This window comes from Cynara cardunculus (assembly GCF_001531365.2).
Source record: "Cynara cardunculus var. scolymus isolate 2C chromosome LG 4, CcrdV1, whole genome shotgun sequence".
NCBI classification, from domain to species: Eukaryota; Viridiplantae; Streptophyta; class Magnoliopsida; order Asterales; family Asteraceae; genus Cynara; species Cynara cardunculus.
In genome coordinates this window covers 14,719,224-14,739,488 of record NC_037531.1, presented here as the reverse complement: position 1 = coordinate 14,739,488, position 20,265 = coordinate 14,719,224, and the positions used below count along the sequence as shown (strand labels likewise).

Genomic DNA, 20,265 nt, shown 5'->3' with positions numbered 1-20,265 from the left:
TGAAAATGGTCTCGGTCTTACAATATTTTTAACATTCTTGTAATGTATAGTATCATCCTCAAATAAATCATATTTTTGAAGTTTTTCGTTTTTCAAATCCTTCACATAATATGTGACATGTATAAAGCAATAAGTAATTGTCATCTGAGTCGAAAGCAAGATCAGGGTGGAATGTGAGCAGCGTCGCAGATTATACCCCCAATCCCAAAATATATAACGGTTGTTTTATGTAGACTCTCGGCATGTGCAGAAGTATGAGAAAAAGGAAAAAAGACCAAGAACATGGGTTCAAGCGTCACCCATGAAAGTTCTCCAAGAGCTTGTTCCTTGCCCTTGTACAAAAAGAGCTCTGTGTTCGAACCTTCTGACGGCATTGTCTTTGAAAAATACTAAACACGAAATTTAAGCTATAAAAGTAAGGAGCTTGACAAAGGCAGGGGTAGATCTTGCACCCTTTAAATTCGTACAGTACCCAATAAATTATTGGGTGTTCTTTTAATGGTTTCAGTACTTGCAGGAAAACTCTTTTTATTCTGAGGTGGATGGCAGGCAGGCAGGCCGGCCTATATATAACCATCTATGCCATCACAAACTTGTACAATTACTTTAGTTTAAAAAAGTATAAGGTAATAAGGGAACCCAATGAAACGATATGATGGCACCCTTCACAAACATAATTCTTTTTCCATTACGACAGAACATGAGGTACGGCACGTGCCACCGTATGCTATGAACTAGGTCCGCCCATGAAAGTACGTTATCTAGGTTACTAATTGTATACATGCAGAAACAAATAAATACCTACATCCAGAAAGAGTATATATGTTCTGTCCATTGGAAATTTACAAGTTCAATGACAGCAGGCAAAACCAAACGAATCCAATAAATCCCACGCAGGGTTAAGTAAGAGCACTCAAGTATCGGTTAATTGGGAATTTGAGATCCTTTTCACCTTTAGAATGAGATAAATTTCAAAACTACCTCCAGCCATATTGTGCATGTAACAGATAATATCAGACATTGTCGAAAAGATTGGTCAATGTTTCAAATTCGAAATGACCACAAGAATATTTCAAGATTTTATGATTAAAAAAGTCGGTAAAAACAACTAAAGAGCTTGCCTTGGAGTTCTACTGCAGAAACATGAAGAGACGGTTTCTTTAACCGCAGAAGTTGAGCTTCTTCATCACTTTTGCGTATGCTGCTGGGACTATGCCAGGTAGTCTGCCTCTACGTTTTGCTATCTTCGACTGCAGAAGCAATTAATGTACTCGCATCAATCCTAACTAGCTTTATGATTATTGGATTTAAACTACAACTGGGCATTATGCATATAAATAACTTTTAACTGCTGTGATATCTTCCAAACCCATACCAAACCAAACGGACCCAGTAAATCCCAAGCAGAGGTAGGCTCGAAGGTACAATCGGGCATTTAGGTATATAACCTTAAACGAGATCCAATTAAATCCATGACCTCCTAACCTGTTAAAGAAAAATGGCTCCACACTCAAGAGAAGGTCATGGATATAACTAAAAATCTCATTTGAGATTATATGCCTAAATATACAGGGGTATACGATGTACACAGACCTTGCCTCTACCCCAAGAGGTAGAGAGACTGTTTTTATGAAGCAAGCAAGCTACAGATGAGTGTGTGCAAACAAGCAATGGGTCCAGTAAGCAGAAAATGAATCAGGGATAGATGTAAAGGAAATATGTTAAACAAACAAGCAAACACAAAGCGCAATACATATAATTACAATCACAAGAAGAAATTTTAGGACTAATGTACAAGGTCACAGGCTAAGAAACAATAATAGACATGATTCATGGAAGGTAGGAAAAACAATGGTGAAATCTTCATAGGAAGAATATAAAAGATGGATAAAAAGAAGTTGGTAGCATTGCTTCTGTTCATAAAGTGGAGCCAAATCCCGAGTCATAGAACTATAAAAAGAACTAATCAACCAATCTCCTGTAACTCTATAAGATTATCATCTGATCCAGCATTTATTGCACATAGCAGAATTTAACTCAGCCTCTGTCCAATTACTCAGGATCAGTCACATGATCAATGAGAAGACCATTCATAACTGGCCAAACACATAAATAACCACGCATATATTTTTTCCAATTGTGCCCCACGGGAAGTTCATTCTGTACAAACTTACTAGAGAGAGAGATACAGAGTAAAGAAAGTTCAGTGTCTTTCATTGGAAAACTTTCGTCCTAGTAGAGGCAATGTATGTGTACATCCTACCCCTACCCTACCTCTGTGTGGAATATACAGGGTTCATTGGTTTACTTTCATCCTAGTGGAGGCAAGATCAGCATACATTCTACCCCCCAAAAGCCCAAGAAAAAGGACCCTACCTCTGTGTGGGATATTTTCGGTTCCTTTGGTTTGGTTTACTTTATCCTAGTGTATTTTACTTGCTGGATTCACAACCGCTATGGGTTCTAGCAGACAAGAAAGTTCATAGCCTTCCTTATTCAATAACAGAGCATATAATATACTTCAGTTTAAGCACAAATTATCATTCAAGGAGACAGATTCCTACAATATAACCTTTTGATGTTTTGCATGCCACTGAAACTTCATTAAGTATACAAGCTACCCATCTTATAACAGTCCACAGCCATATTATAACACCCAATAGCACCTCCTTTTACATATCACGAAATTTCCTACCTTTCACTTAAATAAATCCTGTATTCTACTTAGATTCTATGACAGGTTCTGCAAGTTTTGCTTTCAGCTATGCAATGCTTGTCAGCTTACAAATAGTATAAACATTTTGACTCATTACAAGCAGTAATCTAAATCATAAGTCCCAATATATGTTTGTACAAAGACAATAAAGCAAATTACACCTGTAATTCGAGTTCTCAAAGAGCTCATCCCTTAATATGAATTAAAATCAAGCTTGATACTATGAAAAAAAATACATTTTTGAAGCTTCTCCCTGTCTGTGTGTCATAATATAGCTTTGTAGTTTTAATATGTCCAAACTAATTTGTTTGGCAATATATATTGTCTTTAAAATCCAAGATATAAAAGTAACGGACCAGTAAATGGGACAGCAGACACTGTCATAGGCTTTAACAAAGATCTTCAGACTGTCTCTACAACTGACTGAATAAGGGAGTACTGTCAATACAGTGCTCCCAATTTCAGGACGTTAATTGTAAGGACGGGAAAAGAACATGCATTGACATTTGGCATTTGAAGGTCATACATTGAGGTTGATTCATATGAATAGAATTGTTTAGTGCAGTTAACATTTTACTTTGCAATGAATGAGTGGATGAATGTTATGCACATGACCAATCTACATGAAAGCAGCTTGGTTATCTATATTTTTTTTCACTTCTTTTCATATGTACACCACTAAAGCAAGGTCAAAAAGAACTTTCTGCAATAAAGGATGTCAAACTATATATTCTTACAATCTCTTACAGAAAATTGTTGTCCAAAATTTGGGGAAGTTACAGTGAGAACCACTCAATTCATTAAATACCAACAGAGAGGGAGAGAGGGAGGGGAGAGAGAGAGAGAGAGAGAGAGAGAAAGTGTGCGTGTCTAAGCTAGAGCATAAAAAATTTCACAATAAGCAGATATTTAAGTATGTAAAAGCACGACCTCATTGATATTTCAATATTCTAATATGACCAATAGTATGAGCGTATGACGAATAAAATGAGAGATTATAAACATGCCTTTAGATGAGCATTATGTCGTTTGCCTTCCTTCCACCGCCTAATCTGCCCATCTTTCATAGTCCTAAATCGTCCCTTGAAAGACCTGATTAAAATCCCAGGAACACATAAATTCTTTCGCATATGCTAGCATATAATATTCATGAGATTAAAATGCAAAAGGAAGCAGCACATACGAATAAGATTTCATTTTGATTTTCTTCAACTTGGAGACTACTGGACTAAGTGGCTGCCTACTCTTTAACTTCCTCTTCCTTTGCTTCAGAGTAAGATGCCGCACTTGCATGAACTATATATAGTGGTAAACTAGAATGTCATCCCACAAGATAAATAAGCAAGAAACAAGAAATTCAGCAGTTTAAACCATTTCAAGGAAGTGAGAAAGTTAACACACATATTTAGCTTCCAATGGGATAACCACATGCAAGTTTTCATCATCACTGTACTTCCTGATTCCAATATATATGGAAGGAGAAGGAATGATATAGATACCATACAGAGAAACACCTTTCTCTGTGTGTGTGTATATATATATATATTGCAGTATAATGCAATACTTAAACTCTCATCAGTGTCATAATCAACATCATGGCATCCACAAAATCATCACTTACCATTGGTTGGTAAAGTAGGAAGAAAAAAAATGGCTACAAAATTTGTGCATGCAAAAGGGGGTCCAACTTCAGAACAGATGCAATCAGTTTTATCTTCAAGTTTCTCGTTACAAAATTCTTTCTACATGTATGCATATGGCCAACATTAGTTGCAGACAGTTGCTTTCAGGATAATAACTTTTTTGTTCAGTTAAGACCATTCACCATTAGTCCCTCAAGTCCATTATGAGAACACTGACTTTAAAGATCAAATGGGTTGAATTTCAAACTGAGAATATTTATGGACTTGTCAAGTTTTACATAACATAAGACCTTTATGACAAGCAAGGAAGACACATAATCGAACTAATGTTGGTTAAAATCATAAATAAAATCCATATTGAATATTGCATCTAACAAGTACTAATTGACATCAAAATCGATGTGCATTTCTTTTTGTAGAGTATGGAGGTAGGTTTTATCCTCATGGTCTATTTTATACATATAGGCAAATGGTTGATAATAGCATAAGGTCCACTTTTCAAATTCATAATTCCTGCAAACCTGACAGTTTTTGCTACCAAGGTGAGACTGAATTATACGTTACAGGCTTTCAAACAAAAAGAAGATCACCACATTTTGATTTATGATGACAAACCTAATAAATGTAGATTTTGTTGCAAATTGACCACCAACATGATTCAATTTGAATTAGTTCTTACAAAGTTCTTTGAAAATGGTAAACCTTTTTCTCAAAAACTAAAATCAGTAGCAGCTTGATGTTGAAAAAGAAAAGCAACTAAAGGCAAAATGTAAATATTTCTGTTTCACAGCAAGTGGTTTCTACATACAGGTACAGGGTAAATTAAATTGTTTAAGCTAGCAGCGTTCATATAAGCTATCCACACCGCAAGTCCTTAGATTTCCAATCCGATATCATAACAAACACCAAATTCCAAAAGATATGAGCAAAAGAAAAACCCTAACTTACAGAGAGAGGAAGTGAAGAAGCGCGAATGGAGCTTGTCGTGACTTGTAATCTTGAAGGGGAAGTGCATAGCAGGGGATGAAAATTGGGAGAAATCATAGAAGGAGTGATTAGGGATTTGTTGAGGAAATTTGGGGTAGAAGAATGGAAGAGACGGGTACGGAGGTGGCGGTGGAGATATGGTGGTGGTTGTTGAGATTTAGGAAATGATGAAGATGACCGGACGACGGCGAGTAATCGGAGCTTGGAGCACCATCTCTGCATTGTTTAAGGAGTTCCGGTAAATTGGGGGGAGAGGTTGTGGGAATCGCCGGCGTATGAGTTGCGGTCACACGCCCTGCTGCCTTTGAATCCTTGTTTCTACGGGCCCTAGGCTTAGATCCAAACCACCTTGGTTCATTTTGTAATTCTAGACCATGAACCGTTTTGTTTACCTCTTAATAGTTTTATTAAAAAATAACATTTAAACAGTTAAAAGATAATCTTGTTTGGTAAATTGTCTTTTAATGATTCTAAATTTTTTGAATAATTTTGTATCATGGGTCTCCCTTAACCACTAAGCACCCTAATTTCATTATAAACAATTATATTTCATTTTACATTATATCATTATAGCATTTTAATCATTCTGATTATTTAATCATTTTGCACCAAACCATTCAGCAACTGTCAAACAACCCCTTAATTTTTATTTTTTAAAAATATTTATTTTGTCCGTTAGGTTTGGTCGAACTCTTTTTTGGATCGATAAAGTTGAATGACACAATCAAGACTCGATTAAATTAGGCTATGCTTAATTTGGTTCTAAATCTTTATAAAATCTGATATTCGGTTTGATACGATTCTTGGTTCATTTTGATTCAAAACCAGAACTAAACTTGTTTCGTATATTTTCAAATTTGAAATGTCACTATTTTATGTGTTTTTGTGTTAAGTGCTAATTCATGAATTTATAAGATTATGAGAATGTGCAACCTTCAGATTACAGTATTACTCTTCAAGAAAGTCATTAATAAGAGAGTGAGAGTCCCAACATATATTGAGAAGAATTTGTTCAAATCTAGTCGGTGTGAGACTATAACACTTCCCCTCCAGCGAAAGCTATACGAGCACAGATTGTCCCAAAATGTTCAAAGGGGGCTAACATGGATGAGATGGCTATACAAGTACATAATGTCCTATGTGATAAACATTGGCTCCGATATTATGTGAAAATATGTGGAACCTCCAGATTACTCTCTAGATGATCCCTTAAAAGGAGAAGTGGGTTCCTGTATATATTTACGAAAAATTATCCAAGTCTAGCTGAAACACCCCATTTCTACATTTTGCATACAATACATATATTTCATATAACATGGAATACAATAATTACACACTGGTCCCAAATTATACAAATTGGTACATACAAAAGTAGTTACAACTTTTTGCTCATATAAAATACATGAATTGTATACAACACATTCTCAAGTACATGCACACAACTCAGCTTCCCCAAAATCTATAGATGTCAAGTATTAACAAATCCCTTCACATCTTCCCTTTCCTTTTTCTTCCCACATGTGCCCGACCTGTAATGCACACTTTTAAAACAAAATGAGGGTTATACCATAAGGTCTAGTGAGTAATTTTCTTGATTGCAATTACAGTGTGAAAATCATCAAAATATCTTTTGGAAAGCCAATCTTTGAAAAGATAACATGTAATTGACGTTTATCACAACAAACCTTGTTTTGTCGCATTATATAGATGAGACAACCCTATCTCATCGCCTCCCAAAGATGAGATAATCTATTTAATCGCATCAAACATATATAAGACCACATTTTGTCGCATCCAATAGCAAATAACAAAACGATAAAGAACAAAAATAAGATACCATTGATATCAAAATTGATTAAACACCATGTAGGAGTTGTTTGTTTACCTCTTAATAGTTCCATTAAGAGGCAACATCTGAATCATTAAGAGGTGAATCTTGTTTGGCAAAAAAAAATCTACCTCTTAATGGTTCTAAAACCCTCTGAATGATTTTGAATTTTGACCTCCCTTAACCATTAAGTGTCCTGATTTCATTGTAAACAATTACCAAACAATTATATTTCATTTTGCACTATATCATGAAAGCCTCTTAATCATTCCGACTACTTAATCATTCTGCACCAAACCATTCAGCAACCGCCAAACAACCCGTAGATTACAATTAATATCCTTTTTGTTTTCGGCTATTTTCAATTTTGTTGTTTTTGCATTTCTGTATGTTGGTGATTTTGGTGTCATGTTGGGAAATATTTTTTCATTGGAGTTTTTATTTTTTTAATTTCGGTTATTTTGATTATAACAGTCCAAATTTTACATGTTCATAAACTGATATTTTTAATGATTTGTACAAGATATAGTATCGTGTTTGTAAGTGGAATACATTAAAACTTCTTGAAAATGCAATTGAAAGCATATCACAGAAATCGAACAAATTGAAAGTTGTCTCGGCAGCAAGAGTGTCACGTCAGACTTTGAATAATTTATTCATTAGGAAGCGTGTCATAAAGAATTCAACGTTGGACAAATTATAAGTCAACATATCGCGTCATTTATATATGTAACGAATTTTTTAAGGTAGAATATATGGCCCGGTGATTTCAAAACTGGATGAACATGTGTAATATGAACTTTTTATACAAAGAAAATGTCGTTCAATTTTTTTAAGGAAAAAATGTCTTTATAAAAATGCAAGACTTTTTAAATTAAATATTTAAAAAAAAAGAAAAAAAATGTTTTAAAAGTGTGAGGTAGGGGGCTCCATTTGAGAAATGATGATGTGTATACATTGTGAACCGAATACTTATGAAATAAACATATGTTAATAAATATATTAAATTATAGTATTAGATAGAAAATTTTATGTAAAACAGTACCTTATAATAATAGTTTTTACAATGTTCAGAATACATGCAGTTTTCGGATCTGCATTGCAACACTTTTGGTACAAGTATTTGACTTTTGAGAGAAAACAGGACAATAATATTATTGAAAAGTCATAGATTTGAATAATTGAACATGATATGTTAAAAAAATGCCGAGTCATTTCTAGAAAAGTTGTTAAAAAATGTTCATGACATGATAAATCATATTCTTTTAGTCTGAAACTCTGAATCACTACAAAGTCAGATTCTTTTTAGTCTGAAACTCTAAATCTACCACAATGTTTAAACAAATGAGTACACAATTAGTAGCAAGTAATATCAGATGGTTAAAGGGTCGATTCCATGTGATGAACCGGCAATGGAAAAAGATTGAGATGAGTTGATAAGACAAAAGACGAACCAAGTCAACTAAAGAAGTGAAGATTAACTAAGGGATTGTTTGTTTACCTCTTAATAGTTTCATTAAGAGACAACCTTTAAATCATTAAGAGGTAAATCTTGTTTGGAAAAAAAGTTTGTCTCTTAATGGTTCTATAACCCTCTGAATAATTTTGTATCCTGACTCTCTCTTAACCATTAAGCGCTCTAATTTCATTGTAAACAATTTTCAAACAATTATATTTCATTTTGCATTATAGAATAAGAGTCTCTTCATATATTCTAATCACTTAATCATTCTAGATAAACCATTCAACAATAGTCAAAGAGGCTCTAAGTCTGAATAAGAATCATAAAGTCTGAATCAGAGCAGGAAAAAGAAATAAAGATGTTGAACTCATCAGTCATCACCACATCATCATTTATCAGTTGGGTGGGGTTCCCAACCCATTTTTAGCCCAATATATCAGGTTTAGCACATCTCCAGCAGGGGATATTGTCAAAAATAGCTGTTTGTTTATCAAATTTTATATTAAGTTTTGTATAGATAAATTTGTTTGTCCGGATAAATGGGTGTTATCGTTTATTTTTTTTATCTGAACCAACAGTATGAATAACATAAATGACCGATTTACCTTCCAATATTAATTATTTGAACATCAAAACAAAAAATCATAAAGAGGACATATGTGGTATCTCATATGGAAAGGAAGCGATGCTTTAAATAAGGGGTAGAAGTGTCATTTTTGTGGTAGAATGAGGACAACACACCATTTCTATCTGTGTGATTAAGCCATGTTCTGTGCGAATAAGTCGTAAGTAAACAACTCAAATGAGTTGTGTGAATAAGCCAGATAGACCAATAAACCTACTTAAACCGCAAGTAAACAACCCTTAAAACTTTTCTCAAATCTCCAAAATTTTCTAAAATAAAATAGCTGTTAGAGATAGCCCTACAGGCTTCGGGTCGACTTATTCAACCTATTACTGGAATGGGTCCAATTGGGTTGTCGGGTTGAAATTTAAGATCTATCGATACAAATTCGTGATCACATAAAAATCATTTTTCTTTGTCGATACTAACCCGTATTTACCCATAAAACAGACATCGTTTTTGTGTATTGCTTTCGTATAAAAAAACCAAAATAGTCATCAAAACTTCCTTATTGTAAATAGTCTACAAACTGTGGATATATGTATGTACATTTCATGTTAAAAAACCTCATTTATTTAAACCACCTCGTTAAGCATCACGAAAACTCCGGAGGATACAAAAACAATTACAGTCTCGATCTTCGGATGCACTTTATAGGATTGAAGTTCGAGTGTCTCCGGCCCGAAGCAAAAGTGGCAAAGGAAGATGATGCTGACCTTAAATCCCAATCTTCAACGGTCTTCGGGACACAAACATCAAACAGGATTTGACCAAGAATCCCATGAGCGTTGATCTTTGGTGGGGTTGATCGTGGGATGAAACGTTCTTTAGGTGCATCGTGAACGGACCCCACGTCTCGACCTTCGTGGTACTCGACTGAGCCAGGCACCACAAAGTGGTCGTTTAAATCAAGAGTGACCCTGTGGAAGCTCTGGTACTGGTTCGAGGTGGAAACCGCTTCCCTTAGGTGACGTAGTGGCTCCGTGGTCTCATCATGGGCGGCAGTAAGTTGTTGGGTTCTCGATGAGTAAACGGATACAGCCGTTGTTAGGAGATCAGTCACAGCAGCCTTGTACTCATCTGAATGATATTGAAAATGACCTGCACAAGTGATTGTTGACCTGTCTTAACATATTTACTATGCTTGACAAACTAGCTGTTGGCTGACAAGCTAGCAGATAACCTAGTCATGTTTGGTAAAAACTAGCTCGTAAGCTAGAAGACAATGTAAAATGACCAAAAAGGTCATGTTAAAATAACTGTTAGAAAAATATAAAAAAACATAATTGGAAAAAGGCCCTTTGAAGCTTGTTGAAACGCGTCAAGTAGCACTCAAAAAGTTAGCTTTCGGGCTAGTTTATAATCAGCTCAGAAGTTAGTTTATAAGCAAGCTTATGGATGACAACATGGCCTAAGTTATAAAAGGGGTTATTTAGCTTTATAACCATCCTTAAAAACTGAATTTGAGAATGCTACGCTCTAGCGTATTTTTATGATTTTACAGGGGAAGAGTGTTTCGAACCAGAGGCAGGTCAGATGAAGGTTATTGAGCTAGATTTTAGAAGGCCATTCTCCTAATTGAAAATCATTTATCCAAACAGTCCGTTAGAAAATCCGTAAGTTTTCAAGCGGAGGGTTTAGGAGCATACCTACGTGAGGGGAGCTACTCCATTTCACCAACTTAACGGTGCCACCAAGGCTTTCTAAACGTTGAGCGAAGTTGCAGATGATTTGGTAGGGAGCAAGATCGTCGTTTTCTGAGCAAAGTATTAGATACGGTGCTCCGATAGCCTGCGTTGTTTTAACACAAGAGTTGTTAAAAAGAAGACCGGTAAAAGAGTCAAGAACTTGAAGAAGTGGCAAATAACAGAAACTTACTACAGTTGAGTACAAAGTCTGCCAATATTCGGCACGTTGCAACTCAAATTTGTTAAGAAACAAAGCATCAAGGCACGATGAGATGCCATTTCCGATCCATGTTGCTATTGTGGGAGGACGGGATAGTTTAAGAACAGTTGGGTGAAGCATGAATTGGGTTCCCAAATCACTTGTGAAATCCACAGGAGTGGAATCAAATATGTGTCCAGAAAGAGAGTCTCTAACGAGTCGATATTCATCCTTCACCATAGAAAGACGAAACAAGTTTTCAGATTTACATAATGCAAAAAGGAACCACCAAGAACAAGAAAAATGGTCAAACCCGTAATTTTACGGGTTGGTCAATCGTATTAAGAAAAAGATACAAAGGAAAGAAGAAGAATAAAGATTGGAATCATACCAGATTTCTATGAGATTCACACTTTGAGTCGATTATCTGTTCCACAAAACATGCCAAGTTATTAACCGGTAGGAAGACTCCGTATGAATCCTTTTGTGAAAGGGGTTAATTACCAAAAGAGCAAAATGCATTAGAATGAACAAAGTCCCCCTTAGTTCCTATTTAGTGTAACAAATAACTTTTTTCCTAAATCGATGTAACAACGTTTCAAAATTTTCTATGTCACTCGTCGATTTAACGATGTATCATAACTTTGACCAACTTGACAATCATGTTCATCTGATCATCTCCATAGCATTGCGAGTCGAAATAAGATACAAAAGCATTTCAGCATGACCAATAAGAAAATCCACCACCAAAATTTCTTCGTCAAATTGGTTAACAATCATCGTTATTTCCTAAAATTAACGAACAATTTGTGGTACGTCTGTTTCTATGGTAATCAACCCTTTGCAAAATGACACCATATGTGAATCTGCTATATTTACCTGCAAAGCTTTGTACATGCAAGCTTTGGAGCCACCGGAAAAAGACGCAAAGACAACCGGGCATGGTCTTCTTTTTAGCTCCTTCATGTACAAAACAACAGAAAATAGTATTAAATCTATAAAAATATTTAATGCACATAATGAGAAGAAGAAATCTTAACTAATCAAGAAAAGGAAAAAGGATTGTAGTCAAAACAAGCAATTCTTTCTAATTATTTGTCTACCAACTCAAGGAATTAAGTAGTCGTAAAACAGAGACACGATTGATCGTTAAAAGTTATGGAATTTACCTTAAGAAGCTCGTTTAGAACGTCCAACGCCAACATTGTTGCCTTATCTGGGAAGAATCTGTGGATCATTTCATGTCAATATCAAGAAGCCGAATGCAAATAACAAAAAAGAAGTATTTATATAAAGATTAACTATATATAGTAGGCGAGCGAGTTAGCGAAGACGCTTAGGCTAATACAAAAGATAGCGCAGTTCACCAGTCCATTTTAGCTCTTTTTACTTTTAGCACGATATTTTCAATCTACATTAAACTCGTTGAACTTTAACATAAAGCTTTCATCATAGTTCTGTACTCGTTTGGTGGTTTCTACATTAACTTTTTCTTTTTAGAACCAAGTTTTTTCTCGCAAAATCCTATTCTCCAAATCTTTTTACAATCCGGGTGTCTGAAACGGATATAACATCTACTCTTCAAGAGCAACCACCACAATGAGGTTCTAATTGGTGACATGAATCATGATTGTTATTTGATTATGCACCATAATTTTATGGGAAGATGAAAATTTCAAGAATATCAGGCCTTAGTGCCTAAATCAAGACATTTTATATTATGCTAAATAAGTTACCTTTGTATTGTCATTTCTAATAGTGATCGACTTTCTAAACCATCGTACTTGACTTTTCATTGAAAACCATCAAGAGACTATAGTTTGCAAGAACGACTGATTGTGGAGAAACTGTATAAATGTAAATCAAAACCGAACCATAGCACTTGAAACATTAAGTCCAAAATCATCATTCTTGCAAGCTATAGTTCCTTTTCCATTTTCGCAAGAACGATGATTAGTTTGATAAAGTCAATAGCTCATATAGTCCGGATAATTGCATCACATCTCCACCCGAGCTCTAACTTTCAAACCACAAAAAGGGAAAAAATGGACCCTCCCCCAAAATGGAGCCATATTTCGTCCGACTCTATCCATTAAACTTCAATATTGTCAAGGACCAAGACAACACTGAATCCTAAAATTGGCAGTTCATTCAACTATCCATCTATCTTGATCATCATTATTCATTCTAGGATCAAAACCTATATCAGAATTATGAGCCAGTACATAATAAATAAAAGGAATACCAACTATAATGTTCAACAACAACTCAGATTCATGGTAGCTCTTAAAGCTCAAGAACAACTCAGATTCATCATACCAATAAAACAATCAAAAACCAAAAATCAAAGGTTATGAAACCCCAAGATGAAGGTAAGAAGTAATTCATCTTTTTCATGAAAATAGCTACAACTGGAATTTTAGAATAAGAACTCGACATGATTTGTTATAAACATAACCCCAATAAGTTTCTAATATTAGTAACTGTTTCAAGTTTGTAATCAATTTTTCTCAAGAAACGTGTAAACTGAAATCAAACCGATCGACCTCAAAAAGTCAAACTGTATCTTCTTTGTAACATAGAGAAAAGTAAAGTACAAACATGGAAATCGAAGAAAACACCACCAAATCAAGCTTAGGGTTTGGAAAAGTAACTAATTAGGGTGGAGAAAACATACAGATTAAGAAATTGCGAATGGCATATAAGGGAATCCCAACCGAGAGAGGAGTATAAATCAACATAGTTCCTCAATTGCTTATCTTGACTTGATATCCATGGGAACAGCACAACTATTCCTTTGTTTGGTCCTCTTCTTCTATCTTCTTCCGTTCTCTTCCCCCAATAGAATCGACCCCCAAATCCCCACATTCTCCCTCTCGATCTGTCTTCAGAAACCAAAATTACAGATGAAATTGAACAAGAATACTGAGGAAGAAGAAGAGCAAACTCCTGTTGGGATTGGGAGGGAGGGATTGAAGACTGTGAGATGATTATTTTAGTATTTATATCGTTGGTTTTTTTATCTTCATTGGATGATTGATGATATGACAGAAACACAGAGGAAAAGGACCAAATGGCTTTTGTTGGTAAAGGAAAAGCAAGCCAAGACAATTACAGGATTTTAGGTAGCGTTTAGTTCTAACACGAATCAAATCATGAAATATAATTCATTTGTTTTTATTTACTTTTTAATAGTTTCACTAAAAAACAAACTTTGAATTGTTAAGAGATGGATCTTGTTTGGCAAAAATAAGTTTGTATTTTAGTGGTTTTAAAACCCTTTGAATAATTTTGTATCATAGGTCTCTCTTAACCATTCAGCACCATAATTTCATTATAAACAATTATCAAACGATTATATTTCATTTTTACACTATATCATGAAAGCCTCTTAATCATTCTGACCATTTAATTATTTTGCACCAAATTATTTAACAACTGTTAAACAATCCCTTAATGTCAGTTATCAACTGAACCAAAAAAAATGTCAAGCAGAATACTTAATTGTTATATTATTAAACTAAAAATAAATTATTTCATTATTAAACTTAAATTAAATTATAATAAAAATAAATTAAATAAATTACATACAAAAATTAGAATTTTTAAATAGTTGATTTGATATTAACATTGATATATTTTTTCAAATTTTTATGATATTTTTAAATTTATATTTTATTCAAAAATAAAATCATTATTGTTTTCTTAAAAACACATAAAATCGTATTATGACATCGACAAAGACAAAGAATAAAATAGAACATTAAAATCGAGATATATCTCGTTGCAATGCGCGAATACCCTTCTAGTGTTATTAAATTACACGGTTAAAATTTAAAAATTATTAGATATGAACAAATAATTGAGTTTAAATCTTATAAAGTAAATAAAAGCGCATTTAATAGTATGCAATCATATACAATACATGTACTTTCATTCAATGTTATTTTGAATAAGATACTTCAAGAAAAAAGACATTTAACAATACATTAAAAAAAATACAATAAAAACTAATGGACTTTCTTGTTTGGAATGATTAAGTCCTTGGACTTTTTTTTAGAACAAATAAGTCATTGGACATTACAAAGCATGTTAAATAAGTCCTTGGACAATTTTTTGGAACAAATAAGTCCTTGGACATTCCAAAATATATTAAATAAGTCTTTCGACAATTTTTGGAACAAATAAGTTCTTGGACATTCCAAAAAATGTTAAATAACTCCTTGGACAATTTTTGGAATAAATAAGTCTTTGAACAATCCAAAACATGTTAAATAACTTCTTGAACTTTTATAAAACATGTTGGATACATTCTTATGACTTGTATAACTAGTTAAAGTGGTAAAATAGTGAAAAAAAATCCGGAAAAAACTCCAATGAACATTCATATTTTGAACGATAAAGTGGTAAAATAGTGGAAAAAATCTGGAAATATATTTTGTCAGTGATTTTTTAAACTAAAAAATAAAAAAAATTATAAAATATATTATTTTTAATTAAAATAAATTTCACCAATAATCTTTTTAAATCTTTTTTTAATTTAAAAAATCACATACATGATATATATATTTTTAATTAAAATAAATTTAATAATAATTATTATTTTTTGTTTGAAAAATCACTGACAGAATATATTTTTATTTTAATTAAAATAAACTTTATCAAAAATCTTTTTTTAAATATAATTATTTTTTTGTAAATGTAAATACTTTTTTGTTATATTTGTTTAATTTTATAGATCTAAATACTTTTTGGTTCAAAAAATATTTAGGGGCTTAATCGTTCAAAATATGAATGTTCATTGGGTTTTTTTCCGGATTTTTTTCATTATTTTACCACTTTAACTAGTTGTACAAGTCATAAGAATGTATCCAACATGTTTTATAAAAGTTCAAGAAGTTATTTAACATGTTTTGGATTGTTCAAGGACTTATTTGTTCCAAAAATTGTCGAATGACTTATTTAACATTTTTTGGAATGTCCAATGACTTCCAAAAATTGTCCAATGACTTATTTAACATATTTTGGAATGTCCAAAGACTTATTTGTTCCAAAAAATTGTCCAAATACATATTTAACATGTTTTGGAATGTCCAATGACTTATTTGTAAAAAAAAAGTCTAAAGACTTAATCATTCCAAACAAGAAAGTCCATTGGTTTTTATTGTACTTTTCCCTTAAAAAAATTATTGACTTAAAATATTTTGGTTTAGAATGTCTATTTTAAATAAAAGATATATTATATTTTATTTTTAAAGTTGGGTTCACATAAAACCAACATGTTTTTGTTAATCCCGTGAGATCATATTTTTAAAGTTAAAACTTCACATCAAAACATTATGAAGGTAAAAAAAATCCAAACATTCACATCAAAACACTGGTAAGGTTTACCTTCACAGTTTGTTACTTTGAAGTTTCAAATATAAAGTGGTCTCATGGGTCTCACGAAAACAGGTTGATTTCAAATGATCCAAATTCTAGATATTTAAATAGACAGATCTTTTAAAGTGTCTATCGAATATTTTTTTTTAATAAAAAATAAATGAATATTGCATTTTTATACGCAGTTTGTCTTATACCGACAACTGATATTCCCATTAGTATATTCAAGAAATGGTAAATTTCTTTAAAGGGTTGTTTGGTTTGCACGAAATAATAGAATGGAATTTGAGGATTTTAGATTTGAAATTCATTCGATTCATGTGTTTGGTTTGTAGGATTGTTAGGATTTGAAATCCAATAGATTCATCTAAAACCGTGTGACGAATGGACTTGAGAATCATTTGGAAAGCCTTGGTGTTAGGACTGAAAAATCAGTATTAATTGTATTCGTCTTGAAAGATTAATTTTAATCTATAATTGTAAAGTCAGCGTGTTTGACTTTCTTAGACTAGTTTGACTTTGACTTTGTATTAATATGTTGACCATATAAATAGGGTGGTAATCTTTGTAATTAGTAAGTGAAGGGAGCTAATYGTAATATTCAGATTAGTAATAAGAGGATTGACTGAATTGAGAGGATTGACTTTCTCTCTCAATATTCATATATGTGTTCATAGTGTTCTTAATGCAATATCTATGAATCTGCCATTGAAGGAAGCTTAATATGAAGATTGATCAATGTTATTGTGGACACACAATTGGTATCAGAGCTGGAATGCAAGAAATCAGGAAAAGAAATTGATCAGATAAGTGAATTTTTTTCTGAATTTTTTTTTTTTTCTTTTCGTGTTCTTCGTGTTCTTGGTTTTTTCTTCGTTTTTGATCCGATTTTCTCATAAAATCTTGTGTTTTTGCGTTAAAAACATGATCAAAATGTTCGAAATTGAATTGTGAATCTTTGTTATTCACAAACTTTTACGATTTGATCAATTTTAATCAAGATTTGATCGGGTTTTTGTGTTTTAAATTTTTTTTCGTGTTCTTAATTTTTTTTGTAAATCAGTGTTTTTGATCCATTTTGTTGTTAAATTTTTTTGTTTTTTGTGTTTTTAATAGTTTTTGATCTGGTTTTATTTTGAATTTGGTTTTAATTTTGTTAAACCGTCCAATGTTACCCGATTTAATCTCTTAGATTTTTTTTTTTTTTTTTGGGCTTTTCATTTTTGGCCCACATTACATTGACCGGACTAAGAGTCCGCTTACAGCCTTCATCTTCCTCGCTCTGGACTCCATCTACACCGGATGCAACTTGAGCGGAGAACGAGCGGTTGAGTTCTGAATCATTTGCGCGGTATTCATTCTACACCGGACACCACTTGTCCGGTATTCATATAAACCGGTAATCACTTGCCCGGATTAGATCTCATTCGTTCAACAAGTTTTTTGAGCGGTTTAGGACTTAGATTTTTTCAAAGTTTTCTGTCCGGTTTATTAAACCGTCGATTCATCTTGACCGGATTCATAAACCACTCAATCATTTTCATTTACCCAGATCCTGAATCGCTTACTGCTTCTTGACCTGATTTTGTTAAATCACATAATCCTATTGAATTCAAGGGTTATCCAAGTGTGTGATTTAAGAGGATTCATAAATCGCTCAACCTCACTGTCCGATTTCTATATCACTCAGGTGGTCTTGAACATTTTAGTATCTAATTCAGAGATAGCTTGAGTGGACTAGGGTTTATGTGATTTTGGGTTTATCGCACATAACAGTTTTCTTGGATTAAAATTCCATCTTTGTCACTTTCATCTGCTTTGAAGAATTGTCACATTCTGGATTGTTTTTTTTTTAGTAACTATGATGTGAAACAGGTTAATGCAATTTTCTGTTTTGTAGTGACAGTGATAGTGTGCAGGTGATATCAAGCTCTGGTTACGCAGTGACAGTGTGCAGGTGATATCAAGCTCTGGTTTGATATCAAGTCCAGGTTTTGTTTTGAAGGAACATAGCAAGAATTAAAAGACTGCTAGTTTTGAGGGAACATAGCAACAGAAACAGCAACAGCATCTAAACAACAACAGCTTCATTTTTTTTACAGCAACTGTTTAACAGTTTTTTTTTTTTTAACTTGTTTTAAACTGAACTGAAACAGCAGCTTGTTTTGTTTTGTAACAGCAACCACATTGAAGCAGCTAAACAGTGACAGCAACAGCATACACAAAGCAGCAACAAGTTTAATTTTTGTGCAGTAACAGGTTTAAACATTGTGATAGTGGTTTGCTGTTTCTGCTGTGTTGTGTTGGTGTTTAAAACAGTTGACTGTGTGGTCGAGCTTGTGATATGAAACAGTTTGTGATTTAGATAGGTAGCAGCTACACATTGTGCAGCAGCAGCAACAGTTTAGCTTGCTGGTTTGTTCATAGTTCCTTTACTGTCATAAGTAACAGCAGTAAGTGCAGGTGACTGGTTTCATTTCATGCAGTAACAGTAACAAGTTTGTACAGGAATCTGTTTAACTTTTGTTTGCTGTTGTATTTGGAAATACACTTCACTTTTAAACTGTTTTTACAAGCTACTTAAATACACAGCAGGTCTTTAAAGCAGAGAAGATACAGCAGCAACTACTAGTTGTTGTGGTCTTGACAGCAGCAGGTAAAAACAGATTTGAAGCAGGCAGGTTGATTTGGTTGTTTAAGCATCACACATCAAATTCAATTGGTGCAGGGTTAATCCTGTTATTTGAATATGTTGGTAATGACAGAAACAGTTGACGGATTGTGAATCTGTTTCATGAGCATTTTTGAAACAGTGTAGACTTGCTAGTGACCTGTTTTCGATCCATTTTATCAGACCCATTTCAACAGCAGATTGACAGCAATTAGACAGCAGCAACAATCCATGATGCATATGGCATAATTGAGTGTGGTTTACCAGTTCTAAGGGATTTCTATTTGTTTTGCTTATTTGTTGATTAGATTGATTGCTATGTGAACTTTGACGACTCTTGCAAGGTTGAGCCATAACCATTTTGACCTTCCAAAACAGATGGTCCAGCTCCTTTGGCACTTGTAGCTGGAACCTGTAGAGTGCTGTTGAACCATACACAGAAGTATTTTGACCACCATAATGAGCCCCAGCAGCTGAATGTCCACCTAACAAGGCTGAATGTCGTGAAGCGATGGACATCTGAGAGGCAATTTTTTTAAGTAGGTGCGGTGTGAACCTTTGCACCTGAGCCAGACTAGAACCGGAGCAGCAACAGGTTCACAGCAGGCTTTTGAAGCATATCAGAACAAGTCACCGCAGCTCGTGTGAAGCAACTGATAAGCGGAGCATATTCAAGTGGATTTTTGAATACACTTCAGAGAGCAGATATTTTTTTTAGATCATTTTTTTGTGTAATATCTGTATTGCATTTGGGCTTAGATTGGTGTGCTTTGGACTCAGACTCAAATTCTTGGACTCGGTTTATTTTTTTTACACTGTTTTTAGTTTCTTAGTTTGTTTGTGTTTAGTTTTTTTTCATTTGGATCTTTGTACATTTGTTTTTTTTGCGTGAGTTTTTCAGTGTTTGTGTTTTTCTATTCTTTTTGAGCTTAACTGTTCATATTTTTTTATCTGATTTCACTGCATAGATCCTTAACTGATCATTTTTTTTTAAATGGCAGATATTCTAAAGAAGGAAAATCAAGAGTTGCGAGAGAAGATTGTTCAGTTAGAAACGAATTATA

General features: G+C 33.6%; 2 protein-coding genes and 1 long non-coding RNA gene across 3 annotated transcripts; 1 reads left to right on the top strand and 2 right to left on the bottom strand.

The window, feature by feature from the left end:
• Nucleotides 1–854: 854 nt before the first annotated feature.
• LOC112511382 lies at nucleotides 855–5,694 on the bottom strand. Its single transcript, XM_025116980.1, has 4 exons — nucleotides 5,308–5,694; nucleotides 3,900–4,012; nucleotides 3,724–3,808; nucleotides 855–1,250 (listed from the first exon to the last, which is right to left on the bottom strand). Exons 1-4 carry the CDS (start codon nucleotides 5,566–5,568, stop codon nucleotides 1,161–1,163), a joined length of 549 nt encoding a protein of 182 aa, XP_024972748.1. The 5' UTR covers nucleotides 5,569–5,694; the 3' UTR covers nucleotides 855–1,160.
• A 4,058-nt stretch (nucleotides 5,695–9,752) lies between these two features.
• On the bottom strand, nucleotides 9,753–14,145 carry LOC112511861. The gene is made up of 7 exons (XM_025117685.1): nucleotides 13,826–14,145; nucleotides 12,318–12,375; nucleotides 12,028–12,108; nucleotides 11,540–11,575; nucleotides 11,140–11,379; nucleotides 10,911–11,052; nucleotides 9,753–10,362 (listed from the first exon to the last, which is right to left on the bottom strand). The coding sequence occupies exons 1-7, from the start codon at nucleotides 14,014–14,016 to the stop codon at nucleotides 9,887–9,889; spliced, it is 1,224 nt and encodes a 407-aa protein (XP_024973453.1). The 5' UTR covers nucleotides 14,017–14,145; the 3' UTR covers nucleotides 9,753–9,886.
• Nucleotides 14,146–18,733: 4,588 nt separating this feature from the next.
• Nucleotides 18,734–19,787, top strand: LOC112511788. Its single transcript, XR_003069122.1, has 3 exons — nucleotides 18,734–18,993; nucleotides 19,126–19,186; nucleotides 19,580–19,787. It is a non-coding gene; the product is annotated as an uncharacterized LOC112511788 (long non-coding RNA).
• The last annotated feature ends 478 nt before the right edge of the window (nucleotides 19,788–20,265 follow it).